An 18,065-nucleotide genomic window follows, 5' to 3' on the forward strand; every position below is an offset into this window, starting at 1 on the left:
ATGACAGTATTTGATATTCAGATACTTTGCGTGTGTATAGCAACTAATATATTGATTATTCGCTGCACGTTAATCACTCCCACACAAATACATACAATTTGACATCCATACAATAGCATTATATTGACCGTCCACTGGGTGGCGGTAGTCTCCATAAACAAATCACATGTAAACATTTCCGGGTTATGAGTCACGAGAGCAAAGTTGAGTTATTATTGAGGTTATTTATCCGTATATTACTGGTCACACCAAGTGTGAAGTTGGACTAACTTGTTTACCTTTTAATACAAGTGCAGTTTGGGGTTGAGCTCATGTTGTTTCTTCGGACAACTGCCGTGCTCGTCAGCCAGCGTCTGGCCGCTCTACGCTGCACCCTTGCCGGCTACAGGACCGTCACAACCGCCGCTGAATACGTGCAGGGTCAGAGCCCTGAACCTCGCATCCGTGAATACTTTTACTACATTGATCACCAAGGTCAGGTGAGTGTTGCTGCGGCGGTTTTCACACAATATCATCTGAGAAGATGATTTAAAACCATGAATCTTCTCTGCAGTTGTTCCTGGATGACACCAAAGTGAAGAATTTTGTCACCTGTTTCAAAGGTAAGATTGTTTACTTTTTCTTGATCAGAGCCACAATGAATCAGTCTTGTGTGATATGACTGCAGTACTGTAAAACCTTCACATTAAGGCTCTTTTTCTTAGAATTGCAATTTTAAATCTGGCATGGAAGCCGGAGACATTTGAATTCTTCGCTCCACTGTCTATAACCTAGCATTGTATATATTTGCTTTCGCTAAATTTTGCATCAGAAATACTGAAATTTCCAATGCAATGTTGATTTGCTGTTTTCATCCGTCATCATCTTGCATCACCAGACAAACAGTTCCTGGTCTTCTTCTTCAGTCGTCTACGTTTAAACCAGAGCGGACGCTACCAGGACGACTTCCCTTTCCTGTCTCCGTGTGGGCGAGAGAGGAACTTCCTGCGTTGTGATGACCGACCGGTGGTCTTCACCCACCTCCTGCCGGGCGCCACCCAGGACGGGGACTTGCTGTCGTTCTGCGGCGGCGCAGAGAAGCTGACCGTTCCCTTCGATCCCGCGGCGCTCTACATGCGCCCGGCCAGCGGGCGACTTTACCACCCCTGCTCGGAGCGAGCGGGCGTCGTCGGGCTGGTGAGGTCGGCCCTGGCCATCGAGCTCAGCCCGTTTTTTGTCTACGCTTCGGAGCGAGGTCAGTCAGGAGCGCCCACGCACTTCCTGTGGAGGAAACAGCAGTACGCACTCACCGATGAGCTGGCGGGAAGCTTTGCCGCAGAAGAGGACGATGGTGAAGCCGGAGGGGGATAATAATAATGAATAATCATAAAATAATGTGTTTAGTGACTGTTATGAACTGAGGTGTGGGATATTGCAAGCATTCATATTATCCCTGAACTACGAGTTGTTTTCATAAGCTTTGGATTGTTCATTAATTTAATGAGCCCCACCGGTACCGGCCTGCAACGTTGACAAGCAAATTAAACTCTAAATGTTACCAAATGTTCCTCATTTATTTTCCAAGACAAGAAAAATTGCTTGGCAAATGTCAAGTGGTGTTCATATTGACATTTTACACAGTTTAGCGGTCAGCATCAATATTAGTGCTAACGCTCAAAATACGATACAAAATATGGGATTAGAAAACTGCCCTTATTGCAGTCAGTATTGCATTTACATCTTAATAAAATGAAACTTTTAATGATTAAAAGGGTTTAGAGGTGCAATGAGTGTCAACTAATTGATAAATCAACTCTATTTTAAATAATCGATTAGTTGTTTAGTCCTACAATTGCCCAAATCCTCAGAATTTCAGCCTCTCCAAAGTAAGTAGTCTCTGATTTCTTAAATCCTAGATGAAACAGACTGTTTATAATTGTGTTGAATGATCAAAATAAGATATTTTTTAACGCCTTTAGCCAATTTTGTGACGTTACTGACCAAACCAGTAAGCAAATAATTAAAATACAACAAAAATCATGTTCGTGCATTTTTTGCACTGTCAATTTGAAAGAAAGTCCTGTTTTTTAATAAATGGATGGAAATATATATATATATATTATTTTTTTTAATCAATCAACAACAAAAAAAATCAATAGATTAACTGATTAACTCATTCACTGCCATTGATGGCTATAGACGTCAAAAATTAATTTGAACTATTAGTTTCACATTTTCCCACTTTTGTTAACAAGAGTATAAAAACCTAGAATTTTTTAAATTGTATTAGAACAGATATAAAATTGTGATTAATCGTGAGTTAACTAGTGAAGTCATGCGATTAAAAAATGTAATCGCCTTGCGCCCCTAATGTTTTATAATATTTTCTTAAAAAAAAAATATATATATATATATATATATATTAAAAACTCAACAAAAAATGTGTTTAAAAAAAAAAAGAAGAAACGATTATTAATAATTAGTGGCATCAAGCGATTAAAATTTGTAATCGTAATTAATCGCATGACTTCCCTAGTTAACTCACGATTAATCACACATTTTATATCTGTTCTAAATGTACAAAAGAAATTCTAGGTTTTCATACTCTTGTTAACAAAAATGGGAAAAAAATGTTAAACTAATAGAAATAGTTAAAATGAAATTTTTAAAGTCTATAGCAATGGCAGTGAATGAGTTAAAATAATCTTTAATTGCAGCGCTGAAAGTAGAATCAAACACTCATTTATTTACAGTGTGTATATATATATATTTTTGGCCTGATTTCCTTCAGTCAAAATTTTGCAGCTGCTACCATGCTTGACCTTTCAGTCCAATAAGGTCACCGAAGCGCAGACTATTAATTTCACTGCACGACCAGAGGGGGGCGACGTCAACTCGTGGAACGATTTCTAAATTGGCCCTTGTCACTTCATTCATCGTTCCAGATTGCAATCGATAGTAAAATTGATGATGATGGCATGCTTGGATGAGTTTGTTGAGGGAGTACGTGCGCAGAAGCTCATACTTTTCTCCTTGGCGTGTTCTGTTTGTTTGTTCCCCCCACCACCCCCACGAAGAAAAGTACAATTTTATTATCCAATACTGCATTTACGTCCTGTTAAAAATAAACACATTTGCAGTAAAGTCCCTGTGGCGTTTTAAAACAATTTTTTTTTACACTCAACAGCTTGTCTGCCTCTGTGACTCCCAAACGGTCATAAATCATCACAGCTTGCACCCTAAATGTCAGCGAAATACAATGTATTTACTGTATTTTCCGCTTGCTGGGAAGGGCCGGTGGTCTTGGACTCGTTTAGCCGAGTCATAAAATCCTCTCGAGCGGATTTATCATGTCTTTGCGTGACTGGAAGATTAATGTTCCAGGAGCAAAAGAGATCTGACTCTTGTTGGTTCGGCCATTTCCTCGCCAGTTTTCTATTGGATCAAAACAAAACTGTTGTCAGGTTTACCCCAAAGACAGCGGGTGCTTTTTCATTTTCATGCCAGGACAAATCATTATGTTGATTTGTCTATAATGTCCACTTTTAACCTCAATAAAAAAACAATGTCATAATAGTCAAAATATAAAATTTGCAAACAAATTGACAGTTTCACGTAAGAGGGTCAAACACAAAAAGTAAGATTTGTTTTTGTGAGCAATTAAGCTAAATAATTTAGCCCTGCCAATTCGCCCACCAACTTTGCTGATTCAGTTTGTTGCTAAGACGCTCCCGGATTTATTTACAGGTCATGCATACATTCATTCATTACCTTAAAATGATGAAACAATCACAAGACCTGATTGGATGAGCAAATCACCAGAAGGCAATTTTTGTCTGGCTCTTTTTCCCTATTTGGGTCCCTTATCTCGATTCAACAAACACGAGAGACACAAAACAGAAACAAGAGCAAACAAACAAGGCCTTGTGATGAAGCGTTGTCTCCACCTTTGAAAAAACAAAAAAAAAACAAATCAGCTACAAATAAACGTAATCATATAAATAAAATAATAATAATAAACATAACTATAAAATGTGGTCATTCTGAGCTAGCCATTTCGTTAGCTAGCTCTCAGAAAACAAAAAGAACAAAAAAAAAAGAACAAAAAAAGACACAAACTCACACAAAGTTCAAAATCAAATCTATTTTCACGTTATATAGATGACAGTTATTAGATGAGTTATACATTTGGACAATAAAACTTAAATAGCCAGAAGAAATAACAACATTTGAGATTTTGAAACACATCTTTGTTGCACACAAAAAATAAATCACACAGGCTTCTAAAAAAAAAAAACATTAACCTTATTATGTTTCCAGCAGCTCCTTTGTTCCTTCATTTCATATTTTATAGAAATGTATTATTCCTTCATTTTCACCACAAATGATGCTTTAAAGACACATCACATATTCACATAAACTGTAAAAAACAAAACAAAAAAAACTTCTCTTTGTATAAAATGTACACCAATTTTGCGTCATTATGAGTACAAAAAGAAGACACTTAGGTCGGTGGTTTCAATAAAGATGAAAAATGACAATGTGGTCACTTGTGTCTTGTTATGATTTAAGCAGTTTCGGCACTTTGACACAATCGGAGCCGCCGCTTGGGAGTCTCGCTGCTTTTAACTGTGATTAATTCAAGCAGCTGCTGACGTGTCTGGGTCAATGGAGTTTTATGCAACACATTAAAACATCTCTAATAAGGTAGCTTTACCCATATTAACCCACTGTGCTTTAGCCTTGCATTCTGCTAGCTTAATGCAAACACAAATGAGCTAGCTAGGCATATAGCTAATTAGCTATACGCTAGAAAACGTACACCGACAACGTAACAGTTCTCATTAATACAGTATATCCTTGACTAATATTAGTGACATATTAAGAGTAGAAGCATTAAATATGATATTATGAAGGATTGCATGGAGCACCCAATCATATTGCAGCTGGGCTTGTCCCGCCTAGAACTCAAGTGGGACTCTCTAGTAATGTGTACCCGTGTCTTACACTGCCCCCTTGTGGCCAAGACAGGCACACCAGAAGGAGCGGCATTCAATCGATGCAATGTGACAAAACCGCTCATTTCTTTTTAATCTTATTACACATATGTCAATTCTATATATATTTTTTAAAAAATCCATTTTTAAGTGACCGATTAAACTCATATGTGTGTATTTCCCAATTTTCAGTAGTAGTATTTCCAACTCCAAACTGCGAGCGCATACGTGAAGGAGCCATACGGGAAGGAGCGCAACGTTACGGCTTGAAAGTTAACAGAGACTTTTCAGGACGCGGGCAGCTTGCATGACAAAGAGACAAAAGCCGCGAGGATGGAAATAGACTGCGAGTATAAAGTGAAACAAAAGTGTCTTTTCTCCCGAGGAGTCCTGGCAACTTTGCATTCCTTTTATTGAGACGGCCACGACCCTAACAACAGTTGGCGCTGTGTCTTCTGGGAATTTTTCTTAGCCTCGGAGGTCAAAAAGTCCCCGGGGGGGACCATTGGTCACTTTTAGAGGCCACTTGTGTACCTCACTTTGTCATTTTTAGGGGCTGGGAATTTGTGCGCACCGCTTACGACGACCATTTGTGTCGACCAACGGCACCGCCTACAGGAACGCACCGGTACAGCAAACGAGTGGGATAACGTAACTTTTGGGGACTTTTCCAGGGCCAAACATGAACAACGATTGATGAATGTGACAAGAAGAACTCGTTTGGATTTCCATCCCTTCATTCAAATTGAACAGTGCACATAATGCACCAACGAAGATTTAGTTACTCGTTTGGACTGGAAACGTCACAAAATGGGCAAGGTTTCAAAAATCAAGATATTAACTCCGCTTTTGTGGAGGATAACGAAAATTGATATTTCCCTTTTCTAGGATGGGCGGGTGACAATACCAGGTATCGTTATCGGGCCAAAACCAGCCCTTAATTCAAATACTTGTGACACTGGCCGATATTTGCCGCCCTCTTGTGGCCATTTTACGACCAGGGGCTAGAAATGAGAAAAATAGAAAATTGTCATTAATTGAATGTTTTATTGGGATAGATTTGTAAAATTATAAGTCTTTGAAATTTTATGTATCAAAATTACTAGTCGTATCAGTTCTTAATATCGGTGACTACTCATATTGGTATCGGTCTGAATAAAAGTGGTATCGAACATCCCTAACATTTACTATTGAGAAGCTGAAATTTTGAGCATTTGGACACTTAATAAAAACAAAAAAAAAGGTATCTCAACGATTCATTAAGTATGAAAAATAATTATCAATTAATTTGATAATGATTAGTTGTCGATTGAATGCTGCAGCACTAAAATACCAAATTGAGGAGCGTTCAAATACGTTTTCATGTCACTGCATATCATAAACAGATACAAATCCGGCAATCAAATCAATAGGAAACATTCATTGAGGAAGCAAAGAAAAGCTGTAAAATCGTCCCAATGATCAAAGCTTGAAGAGAAGAATAAAAAAAAATAAAAAAAGATCGGCAAAAAATGCATTTGTGGAAATACAAAGAACAAAAAACAAGATTTAAAGGGAAAAGTCTGGAGTATTAATTTTCCACTCAGACGTAGAAAATAAAAAATAAAACAACTGCTTAGGACAATCACGTCTTTGGTCGGCCGCTTACGGTAGAATGATCAGTGCAGTCCGCTTTTCGTCCCCCTCTCAAAAACATCAGCTCGCTTTTTTCTATACATTCAGTTATTCATCAACTCCTCCTCTCATCAGTCCATTCAGTCATCTGCAACGCAAATGTTCAAATTCTCCTCAATCAAAACATCTCCTACTGCCGAACAGTTTGACGTTAATTCAAATGAACTCATCCGCTGCCATTGACGTGCAATGGATGCCGATGACCCATATTTTGTTTATTGTGTGATGGTGGGAGTGCTGGAAGCTTTTCAAAAATAAATACAACATTAGGTAAATGATTTCATCTCAGTGCTTAGAGCAATTGCCTCCCACAACGGACGACCTGGGTTCAAACCCCGCTTGGACCACATTTGAGTACATTCGATGGTTCGATACCAACTGACTATCAATATTCAGGAAATGGATTAGAATTTCTCTGAAATAATTAAATCTCACTTTCAAGTGTTCTTTTATTCATTTGTCATTTAACTACAATTCAAAATGTGTATTTATTTTTCAATTTCCTTCAGCATTCAGCTTTCCAGCATTCCCACACAATTTCTGCAGGAATTGCACTTAGTCTAGTTTATGTATAAGAAATTGGAACCGATCAAGAGTGATGTTCAGCTAAAAACAGAATTCCTAAAACGCTTAAGACCGCTGCTTATCCTTCTTCTCATCACGTGACAATTTCATCCAATTTCTTCATCCTCTTTTTCACTTCACTTCAGTGTTGTGTTAGTGGTCACTTCATTATCAAATCAGATGTCAGTCAAAAGTACAAGTGGTTAAAACGCAGTCAGTTATCATTTTTCAAACATAATATATCACCTCCTTTAAACTTCTTTCTTTTTAAATCTGCAAAATCTCTGATGAGGCTGAAGTTTACCAGAAACCAAACAGCCCCGAGAAGCTGAAAAAGGCTTTGAAATGTTACAAAAAAGTACAAGAAAAACACAGTTGGTGTTTTTGGTTTCTGAACTCACTTGTTCCCTTTTCTAAGAATTCCTGGAGCTGGATAATCCGTTTTTGAAAAACTTTTCATTGGAGTGCAGCTTTGTGTTTTTTTTGTGTCCTTGGTCATTGAATGGAAATGAAGACCAATGAGAATCATAATAGGTGGCAAATCAAGGTCCACAAACTCGTAAAAACCCTGCCACAGTTTGGCTTTTGCCACAGTTGCTAAAGCTAAACTGTGGCTAATGGCTTCAGCCACAGTGGCTAAAGCCAGACTGTTTGGCTTTAGCCACAGTAGCTAAAGCTAAATTGTGGCTAAAGCGAAATTGTGGCTAATGGCCACAGTGGCTAAAGCCATTAGCCACAGTTTAGCTTTAGCCACTGTGGCCATTAGTGGCCATTATTGTGGCTAAAGGCTTTCGCCGCAGTGCCTAAAGCGAAATTGTGGCTAATGGCCACAGTGGCTAAAGCTAAACTGTGGCTAATGGCTTTAGCCACTGTGGCCATTAGCCACAATTTCGCTTTAAGCACTGCGGCGAAAGCCTTTAGCCACAATAATGGCCACTAATGGCTACAGTGGCTAAAGCTAAACTGTGGCTAATGGCTTTAGCCACTGTGGCCATTAGCCACAATTTCGCTTTAGCCACTGTGGCTAAAGCCTTTAGCCACAATAAAGCCAAACTGCGGCTAATGGCTGTGGCAGAGTTTTTTCTTTCTGGACCCGGATTTGCCACCTCTAGAGAATCATCCTGCGGTGGCATCTTAGTCAAAGGACAACAGATCCGGGTGCGGCTCCGTGTCCTCCAGACTCACTTCATCGTCCTTCCTGCTGTCGGTAATGGAGGCCTCCTCGCTCAGGCTGATGCGGCAGTGAGTTTTCCCCGAGCACGGGGTGGAGGCCATCCTGGAGTCCACATCTGACGCCTTCTGCCACACATCGCCGCTTGTAGCTCGGGTTTCCAGTAGCGGAGGATCCTTGTTGATGAGGTCCGGTACAGATAGATGGATCTGGTGTTCCTCTGCATATCCTCCACTGGATTCTTCTCCCGTTATCACAGCGTCCGCCTTTCCGTTGCTTCCCGTTAGCTCCGCCTCTCCGACTGCAGATGTTTTTTCTGCTGGCTCAACAGCAGAGCTGACATTTGCTGACCTGTCGCCAAGTTCACCTTTCTGCGTCTCCTCTGTGCTTGTAGGCTCCTCTTTGGGGACGAGGGGTGTCTTTTGGGGGGAGGACAAGTCTGCAGCATCCGGAGAGGACACCACAGGGTCGGAGGAGATCATCATGTCTCGGGTGGTCTTCAATGCCCGGGGGAGGCGCTTCTTTCCCGACGGCGGCGGCGGGTCAAGCCGAGGGATGGAGTCGAAGGGAAAATGACTGAAAGTGAGAGGAGACATTTTCGTTACACAGCAAATGAAAAGAATGAAGGTTTCCTTTTTCAGTCATCCATTTTTCTAAATGTGCTAAATAGCGCTGTGCAATTAATCGAAATTCAATTACATTTTCAATTATTACACTCCACAATTACAAAATCAGCATAATCATTAAAAAAAAGATTAATACAAATTTTGAGTTGTTTAAATTTATACATGTGCACCTTTATTATTTTTTTAAATAACTAATTATTACATTTTGTTTTGTCCAAAGGGAACTTGCATAATTATAGTTTCAAAGAATTTGACTTCTCTTAATATTTTTATTAAACATTTTCTTATTTTATACCAAAAAATTATGATCGTCTAAGTGTGATTTCAATTATTACCAAAAATAATCATGATCAACTCATTTGCTTCCAAAAATCTTATAAATAAGTTGTATTTTAAATATTACATTGGTCCCAAAAACGTATTTAGACGTTTTTGTTTTTGTTTTTTAAAGCTAGAGCATAGAGAAGGCTTTGATGCAGCCTCTGAACTGAAGAGAACGCTTGAAGCAATGGTAGTTATTACAAAAGCGGCCAGCAGGTGGCAGCACAGCATAAGCGATCAACCAGGGCCATTTTGCAAAAAGCCCTTTTTGCCCACAGTTCTGAACAGATTTGTGAATAATGATGAAACCTAGCTATATTCGAATGCTAACTGCTGCAAAACGGAAACAGATAGAACTATACTTTTTTTTTCCTGATGAAAGAAGAGACTCTAATCTTTCTTTTGGTAGGTTCCATGTTTTTATAGTAATAGAACACAATATTCTGTGGGCCTGGCAAAATCAGTCAAAATCAAGTAAAACAGCCGGGAACGAAGGAGATTGCTTCAGTAAAAATTGTTGGGAAAAAATCAGCTAGCATAAAACTGGATAAATATGTTTACCAACTACCAAAGTGGTTGTATCTTTTCAACCATTAATATTGTAATTTTATTGTAATTTGACAAGTTATTTGAAGTTAAAAGGATTCGAAAAACAGTGAAAAAACAGTTTTTTCCTGATGAAAGAAGAGACTCTAATCTTTCTTTTGGTAGGTTCCATGTTTTTATAGCAATCATTAGAACGGGTCACACAACGCATAAACATTGTTAAGAAAGAATCACAACAGGATTGTCATTTTGAAAAAACACACACAAACTAAAAAAACCCTTGTAAGAAAAACTTACAGTAATTCAAGATGCCTCGCTAATCAGTATTTGGAATGGTCATTTAATTGAAGAGTAACACGGTGACATGGAATTCCTCTTACTTAATCCAGCAAGCAGAATAGCGTACGTGTATGAATGCAGTGAAGGACGGGGTGGTCAAATACCTCTCGGGTCTTTTAAAATAAAAATATGCACCAACGTTGTGAATGTTGGCTTTTGTTGTTTTTTAGGGCTTGTTTAGATGTTTCTGTATTTTGCTCATAAATGAGTGCTGCAGCCTTTGGGAACAACGTGCAACCTCGGGCCGATTTGAATAAGGCTTGCGCAGGTTTGACAGTTAACTAGTTGGCCTCTTGCTGATGTTAGGACTTATAAACTTTGAAGCATCCCAATTAGAGGTTCAGAGAGGGAGTCAGGCACCGTTGGTTAAAAATGTAATTACTGAAGCTGTGGCGAATGAACAATATTAGGGCGAAGGGTCAAGATGCCGGCCAATTAACTATTTTGCGGCATTTCAAAGATCTTGCTTCAGCTGGTAATCGTTCAATGATGAAAGAATTTTTGTATTTCGTTCAAGGCTTTTGCTGACGTATTCCATAGACAACGTTGGGGAGGGCTGCTTGGGGAACATAAACTGTGCTTTCAAAATTGTGCAAGGAGAGAGGCAATTTATTGTTTAGAATTTTGTTTTCAAAATATGAGACTTTTCAAGGCCAGACACCTTGGATGTAATTAGTTTAAAAAGAAAAAGAAAACAGTTGTTCATTCAATATTTGTCATATATATATTTTTCAAATTAATTAAAACCTTTGTGTCAAGTCCCTGAAATTAACGTGAAAAAAAATCATAATTTGCTAAAGAAAACTGGTCCATAAAGAATTTTTTTTTTTGGAGCTTTGGCCTGAAAAAAGTGTTATCGAACATCCTTAGAAAGTAGCGTAGTACCTGTTTGCAGAATTTTGGCCGAGTTGGTCCATGCAAGTCCAAACTGCCCCGGCGTTCTTGTTGACCTCAGTGACCCCGATGTCCCCCACGTGGCTGGATTCTTTTCTCCTCAACAGGTCATTCATCTGAAATAGTAAGAGTAGTAAAATGTCAAGTGCGTCGGTTTGAATACGCTTGACACCAGCAAACGGCCTGAGCACAATTGCTAACCTTTGCCCCGACAGCCTTGCCCAGATTAATTGCATTCTTCAGCCTCTGTTGGCTTCCGGAGGAAGGAGAGTCCAAGGAGCCCACGCCCAGGTTGGAGTTTGGGGATGCTGGCCTTCTTTTGGTGAAAGGCTGGCCTTGCCTGGCGGTCTGGGGACTCTGTTGCTGGGCAACAGAATTCTCAAACATGCTTTGGTCAACTGTGGATAGAGAGGAGGAGGAGTAAAGGTGTTGATTGGGGTCAAGCTCAACAAAACTGTCCATGACGTCGGACTAGTACGTTCGAGTGCTGAGGACTTTTAGTGATGATGCGGACTCGGCGGGTTGTGGAGACACAATGATTGCTTGAAGCGGAGTTTTGAATGATGGCGGAAAAAAGTTGGCACAACAAAGAACACTTCAAGATTTACACAGGCTTTCTTTCTGCAAGTATCAGCAGTAATTCAACTTACTGTAAATAAAAAACGTGCACATGCGCACACATATGCATGCATACATACTGCATATGCGTACGGTTTACATGCTAGGGCTGTGAGTTGATTACAATTCTAACCGTAATTAATTGCATGGTTTCCATAGTTAACTTGTGATTAATCGCAAATTAATCGCACGCACATCTGTTGTAAATGTAAAATCAAATATTGTTAATTTTTGTTAATGAACTCATTTGCTCCCAAAAACGTATAAATAAGGTTAAAATGTTACCATCGTCCCAAAAACGTATTTATACGTTTTTTTTTAAAATTATTATGATTATTTTTTATGTTCGAGCATACAGAAGGCTTTGATGCAGCCTCTAAACTGAAGACAAAGCTTAAAACAATGGTAGTTGTTACAAAAACGGCCAGCCGGTGGCAGCAAAGTATAAGAGATCAACCAGGGCCATGTTGAAAAAGCTAATTTCCCCACAGTCCTAAACAGATTTATGAATAATGATGAAATTTAGCTATATTCTAATACTAATTGCTGCAAAACAGAAACAGATAGAAATATACCTTTTTTTTCCTGATGAAAGAAGAGACTCTAGTCTTTTTTTTTTGGTAGGTTCCATGTTTTTATAGTAATAGAACACAATATTCTGTGGGCCTGGCAAAATCAGTCAAAATCAAGTAAAACAGCCGGGAACGAAGGAGATTGCTTCAGTAAAAATTGTTGGGAAAAAATCAGCTAGCATAAAACTGGATAAATATGTTTACCAACTACCAAAGTGGTTGTATCTTTTCAACCATTGATATTGTAATTTTATCGTAATTTGACAAGTTATTTGAAGTTAAAAGGATTCGAAAAACAGTGAAGAGGAGTGCAAAACATTGAGTCATACATTTTCTGCCACGACGTGGCATTAGTGTTTCCTGTTGGACATTGGTGACACAAACAGTACGTTTTTCTTTTCAAATTTAAGCAAGTGGTATTTAGAACATGAAGCATCTTGTGGCCATTTTGTTCGTCACCAGTCCCCACCAATAAACATTCATTATTGCTCACTTGCGTTATGGTGACTCACCCGACTGTCTCATGTAAAAGAAAGCATGAAAAACGATGTTTCAAGAAAAAAATCAATTGTATTTAAAATTTTGTGTTTTAATGCTTTAATATTGTCAAAAGCCTTTTAACGACTTCATGCTTTTTTAACGATCTGCGTGAACGATTTCTTTAAGAGCAAGGTGCCATTGCGACGTGACTGATGCCATGAGCAAACATTCAACAAGTGAATGGGAATCCATCTCGCAATAGACAAGCAATACTTTGTGAGAGAATGCATGCACATCATGACAACCAATGAAAATGAAGCAGGAACAGAACAACGAAGGCGGTTTTGGAATTCACTCCAGGTGTCAGATCTTACCTCACAGAGAGAAAAGTTTCTCGGAAGGCAGGTAATAAAACACAAAGCGATCACTTTAGACCAGTTTGAACCTTTCCAGAAGTAAAGCATTATTTTGGTTTAATCACCGAAATGCTTGTGATTGACGATGCATCGGGGAACAGGTGGGGGGAACCTTAATGGCTTTGAGTGCAGTCTGGCACCACGCACGCATGTCGGAGTGATACATTGTCTTGGAAATATTGCCATTTGAAATCAGATCAAAATTCTGCCAGGGCAGGTATAACCTTGAAGCCAGCCTGCATGCGCAAGCGTTTTACTTACCGTCCCCCCCGAGAGCGACCAAAGTACATTAGCCGGAGGGCCGCCGCAAATGTGATCAGGCATTATGAATCAGGCCGTTTATGATACGGATAGTTCAAGGAGATAAGGGAAGGAATACGAGAAGAAAGGAGAAATGATTTATCACATGCGCGCGCGCGCTTACTCATAACGGGCATCAGATTACAAAACAGGTAGAATAAGAGAGATGTCGGAAAGGAAACCGCGGAGAGAGAGAAGCAATACAGGAAATTAGTTCCAACGAATATGTGATCAATGTCGATGAACTAGAAAAAGAAGAAGAAGTCAGATTCATGCAAAAGCATTTCTATCACTCAGCTTCTCGATGGTTGAATTTCTACGGAAGCGTGGAACTGCCGGCGTGGAGTCAACATTTTTGACTGGCAAATACTTACAAATGTATTTGGAAGTACTACTTAGTAATACGTTGGAACATATTTGAAAATACTAGGGGTGTGAATTGCCTCGTACCTGGCGATTCGATTCGTATCACGATTCATGGGCCGCGATTCGATTCGATGCCGATTAATCCCCATACAAATCTATAAATTGATTATTGCGATTTTCTTAAAAGCTCAAATTTAGACAATACGAATCAGTAAACTTGTACATGTACACTGTAAGATATGTATGAAAATGTATTTATTTATCTGAAAATTCAGGTTGCAGTCTGTTTCATGTTACCGCTTAAATAAAATATTAAGGCTTAATGTTCCATTAATATAACATTCTTCTATGTTTAATGTGTAAATACTAACCCTAATTAAAACGTTTTGTTGAATATTCCCATAAAAAATTGTTGTTTAAAAATCGATTCGGCCGCATATTGAATCGATTCGAGAATTGTGCGCTGCAATATCGCGATATATTGCCGAATCGATCTTTTCTAACACCCCTAGAAAATACGTTTGAACGGTTTGCATACTATGTTTAAACGTATTTGCAAGTCTGTTCGAACGTACTTGTAGGCTAAATGCTAAAATTTAGCATTTTTTCCCCATAATGCCAAGGGGATTGACTTGCACGTTCACAAGTAAAAAAACACCAAATGTAAAAAAATAAAATAAAAGCCAGCAGACGTAATAATAAATCACAAACATTACGAATAAACAATGCTAACTTACATAACTTTTGAACGTATTGGTATCATGTAGGCCAAATAAGTATGTTTAAACATATTTGCAAGTATGTCAAAATATTTTCTGCACAATGGCAGTTCCATGCTTCTTTAAATTTCAGCAAGATCAGTTTTTCAGGAGTACGCCATGTCTTTTGACTGGAAGGGTTACCGTTAGCTTGTGGTCAGGGTTAGGGCTATAACGGAAATTATAAATTGACATGATCTTAAATACAGTCTGCTAGAAATGAATACAAACACAATAATGAATGGAGCAGAAATGAAAGCAAGACACTTTCTGAATCCATTCATTCAAAGCAAACTATTGAGTCCATTTAGTTGTATCACTTTGCAAATCAGAATCCAACATTTCTCAAGGCCTGTTAATGACAGAAAATAAACTCGGCCATCAATCATTCAACAATAAAGAAAAACACCTCCTACAATATTTAAATGCCATTTCTATCTGCAAGTGCAATTCATGTGTGAGTGTCCATCACATTCATAATCACTGAATACTTCTCCTTTTTTTTTTAACAATGCCAAATACTCTTGTATAATTGTTACTTTGTTCAGCTGTTTTTGGTCTCGTCGTCGTAAAATGTCCCGCCCAAGCAGTTTTCATGCCAATGCTAGATTCTCCTGTGGATTTAACAATATTCAGCCTCTGCCTTAAGTCCTGGGCGAGGGGGGTGTGGATTTATGCAAATTGCAGACATGCAAGAGTACCAACATGTTTCGTCTGTTGAGCGCATTGGTTAACAAGCCGCACGCATTATACATACTATGCTCAGAGAAAATAAGATTATTAAAACATATATTTTAAATGTCATTAAATGGCCTTGAATAAAAATAATTTCACAGTTGGCTATCATTACAGATTTCGCAACCCATTTTACATTGGTTATAAACTTAGATTGTGTTTTTTTTTTTTTTTTGATTCGTCACCAAAACGTACAGAAACAGACAAAGAGATGATTTGCACACCCCTGTTGCACGTCCAGTAAAGCGAGTGACAGGACAACAAACAGAGAGCTTCCACTCATGCAGCTGCTGTGGGTGGTCGGCGGGCGAAAGCAAACAAATTGCTAACGCAATCTGATGCAACGCTAACCAAGCCAGAACATGGAAGCCTTCGAGCAAAAATGCGATTCATTCCACAGTGACGTTTTATTGCGGCAATCTGACAAACTCCAAACGTCGCGTCCGTGGCACACTTTTCAAGACTAACTTCCAAAAAAAAGGATTGTGAAGACGGAGAACCATCTCGGTTTCATGTGGATTAGCGTGTTTTCGACAGTAAACATTCATCAATAAAACTCGGTGGGCTGGACTTTGCTCGACAACCCCGTTTGCGTTTTCGCGTAAAAACGAGGCACGTCCTCATTTTCAAGTCTCGTTTTTTTGCGCTTGGTAATTTGGCAGGCCATGATGTGCCTCGCTAGGCGTTCCAGCGGACAGAGGAAGTTTTTCGTTACGCTCCTGACGATTAGGTGACAGAAAATAGGCTCGATTTTAGACAAGCTAAAAGCAGGTCTAAGTTGTGGCACAGGTAACGTGATTTTGGTGGATTGTCCATGATCAAGCACGTTCAGCAATAGAATTTAGTAGTTGTTTGGGACATCTATAGGGAAGGAAGCCATTTTCCATTTACAGCATGACAAAGGTTTCCAGATGAATAAAATACTGTAGTCAAATATGACGACACCCATATTATGCATATTTCTTGTACTGTTCACCTCTTGTGCTTTTATGCAGATTAATACGTAATATCTAAAACAACATGAGATTGTGTTTTGGTGATTGCTTGGAAACTCCACCGCTAAAGGATCAACTTGAACAAACACGCACATAAAACAGTCAGACTGTACATAAAACGCAACTTGCATTCATAATTCGGACGGCTCTCTTCACAAAAGTACATTTTAATGTCATCATCAAATAACTGCTTCATTTCACCGTGTTTTATTATCAGCAATAAATGCACAATTTAACACGGGATGTGAGCGAGCAGAAGCGCTTCTGGTTATTAGATGAGAGGAGAAATAAGGAAATGTGAGTAATGTCCCGTTTCCGTGTGAAAATTTACTGCAGCAAATCCAGCATTTGCTCTATTTTGCTCAATTTGGCAGACACATGAATGAACTAGCACACAGTATTTCACAAATTGTGAATTGAGAACAGACCAAGGAAGGAAATCAAATCGATTTGAAATTGATGGATTTGACCGACGGTCTATATTGAGTATGAGTAATAAAATCGGACCTTTTTATTGCACTATTCGACAAGCGAGTCCTACTAATAAATATGGGCTCAAAATGAAGCGTGATTACTCTTGACACTCACTAATGATTCATATTTCACATGCATCTGCTACCTTAATATGCAATAATGTTGAAATAATTACACAATTATGCTGAAGGTTTGAAACTGTGAATGGAGGACCAGCTGTAGTATCTCACTATTGAAAGGGATTTGACTATGCATTGGGGGCGGGGGGGGGGGGGGGGGGGGGGTTGTGCTGTCCCTCAAATGGACAAGTTGGGAACGACTTGCCACACACGGTCAAAACTTTCTCCCAGAAATTCATTTTGATTCGTGCTTCTTAAAAATGAGTTTTTTTGGATACATGGTTAGAAAAATAAAAATAATCACATGCTAAATTTTATCGTCCAACTCAGGAGGGTCAAAACAAATTTTTGGCGCGGGTCACATCGTAGTTAGGGTTTATTCTTTGGAGGGATGTTTTGTCTGGTGAATAGCTAGTTTTGAAATGGGAGGCTAGTAAAAAATGGTTTGTTAATTTTTTTTTTTTTTAAAGGTAACAAAATGCTTGCTGTTTCTGAACATTTTTAAAGTCAAACACAATGTATTATTTTGGTATTTTTGTAAAAAACATGAAGTCGGTGCACATATTTTCCTTTAGCGGGCCACATAAAATTGACGCGGTGGGCCGGATCTAGCCCCCGGGCCACGAGTTTGACACATGTGCTCTAAACTGCTTTCTTGCTGGAACAATCAGTTTTGTTGTTTTGTGAATTGCGATTGTATGTTTGCAAGTACAAAATCTGATCAAACTGAAAGCTGGCAAGTGTTCCAGAACAGATTTGGACTTTTAATTCAATATTCATCATTTCTATTTGGTTTTCCCATTCCTTGCATTTCTCCCAAGTAACTGAAAAGGACATCTTCAATGAACTTGATTGTGTTAAGTAATCTCGAGTCTAAACAATATCTTTTGGGCCGTTTCACCTCATTTAATGAGTCAAAATTGTTTAGTCTCCTGATGTAAGTAGGATAACAGGAGGATGTGGAAAATGGACGGGGGGAAAAAAACACCTCTTTTACTCTCTGGGAAGTTTTTAAAGCAAAAAAAAAAAAACTGCATTCAGCCTTCAAACACAATCTTGGCTGACTGAAAGACCAAATACGAACTCCAGCGACACAACATTACCTTCGCTTGGAATCAACC

At 38.8% G+C, this 18,065-nt stretch overlaps 2 protein-coding genes across 3 annotated transcripts in view; one reads left to right on the forward strand and one right to left on the reverse strand.

Moving 5' to 3' along the window:
* The first annotated feature begins 161 nt into the window (after positions 1–161).
* Positions 162–1,954, forward strand: c11h8orf82 (chromosome 11 C8orf82 homolog). Its single transcript, XM_086089554.1, has 3 exons — positions 162–479; positions 554–602; positions 878–1,954. Exons 1-3 carry the CDS (start codon positions 312–314, stop codon positions 1,348–1,350), a joined length of 690 nt encoding a protein of 229 aa, XP_085945680.1. The 5' UTR covers positions 162–311; the 3' UTR covers positions 1,351–1,954.
* Positions 1,955–8,255: 6,301 nt separating this feature from the next.
* Positions 8,256–18,065, reverse strand: part of LOC147166328 (carboxyl-terminal PDZ ligand of neuronal nitric oxide synthase protein-like) — a 55,447-nt gene continuing 45,637 nt past the window's right edge. For both annotated transcript variants that reach the window (XM_086089909.1, XM_086089908.1), the window contains exons 11-13: positions 11,313–11,509; positions 11,103–11,227; positions 8,256–8,961 (exon numbers count right to left, since the gene is read on the reverse strand). In XM_086089909.1, coding sequence (XP_085946035.1) covers positions 8,349–8,961; positions 11,103–11,227; positions 11,313–11,509 — 935 coding nt within the window. In that variant the 3' untranslated portion in view covers positions 8,256–8,348. The remainder of the gene's footprint in view (positions 8,962–11,102; positions 11,228–11,312; positions 11,510–18,065) is intronic.

The sequence above is a fragment of the Leptonotus elevatus genome, chromosome 11, assembly GCF_054856555.1.
Source record: "Leptonotus elevatus isolate MCC_2025b chromosome 11, RoL_Lele_1.0, whole genome shotgun sequence".
Taxonomy (NCBI): Eukaryota; Metazoa; Chordata; class Actinopteri; order Syngnathiformes; family Syngnathidae; genus Leptonotus; species Leptonotus elevatus.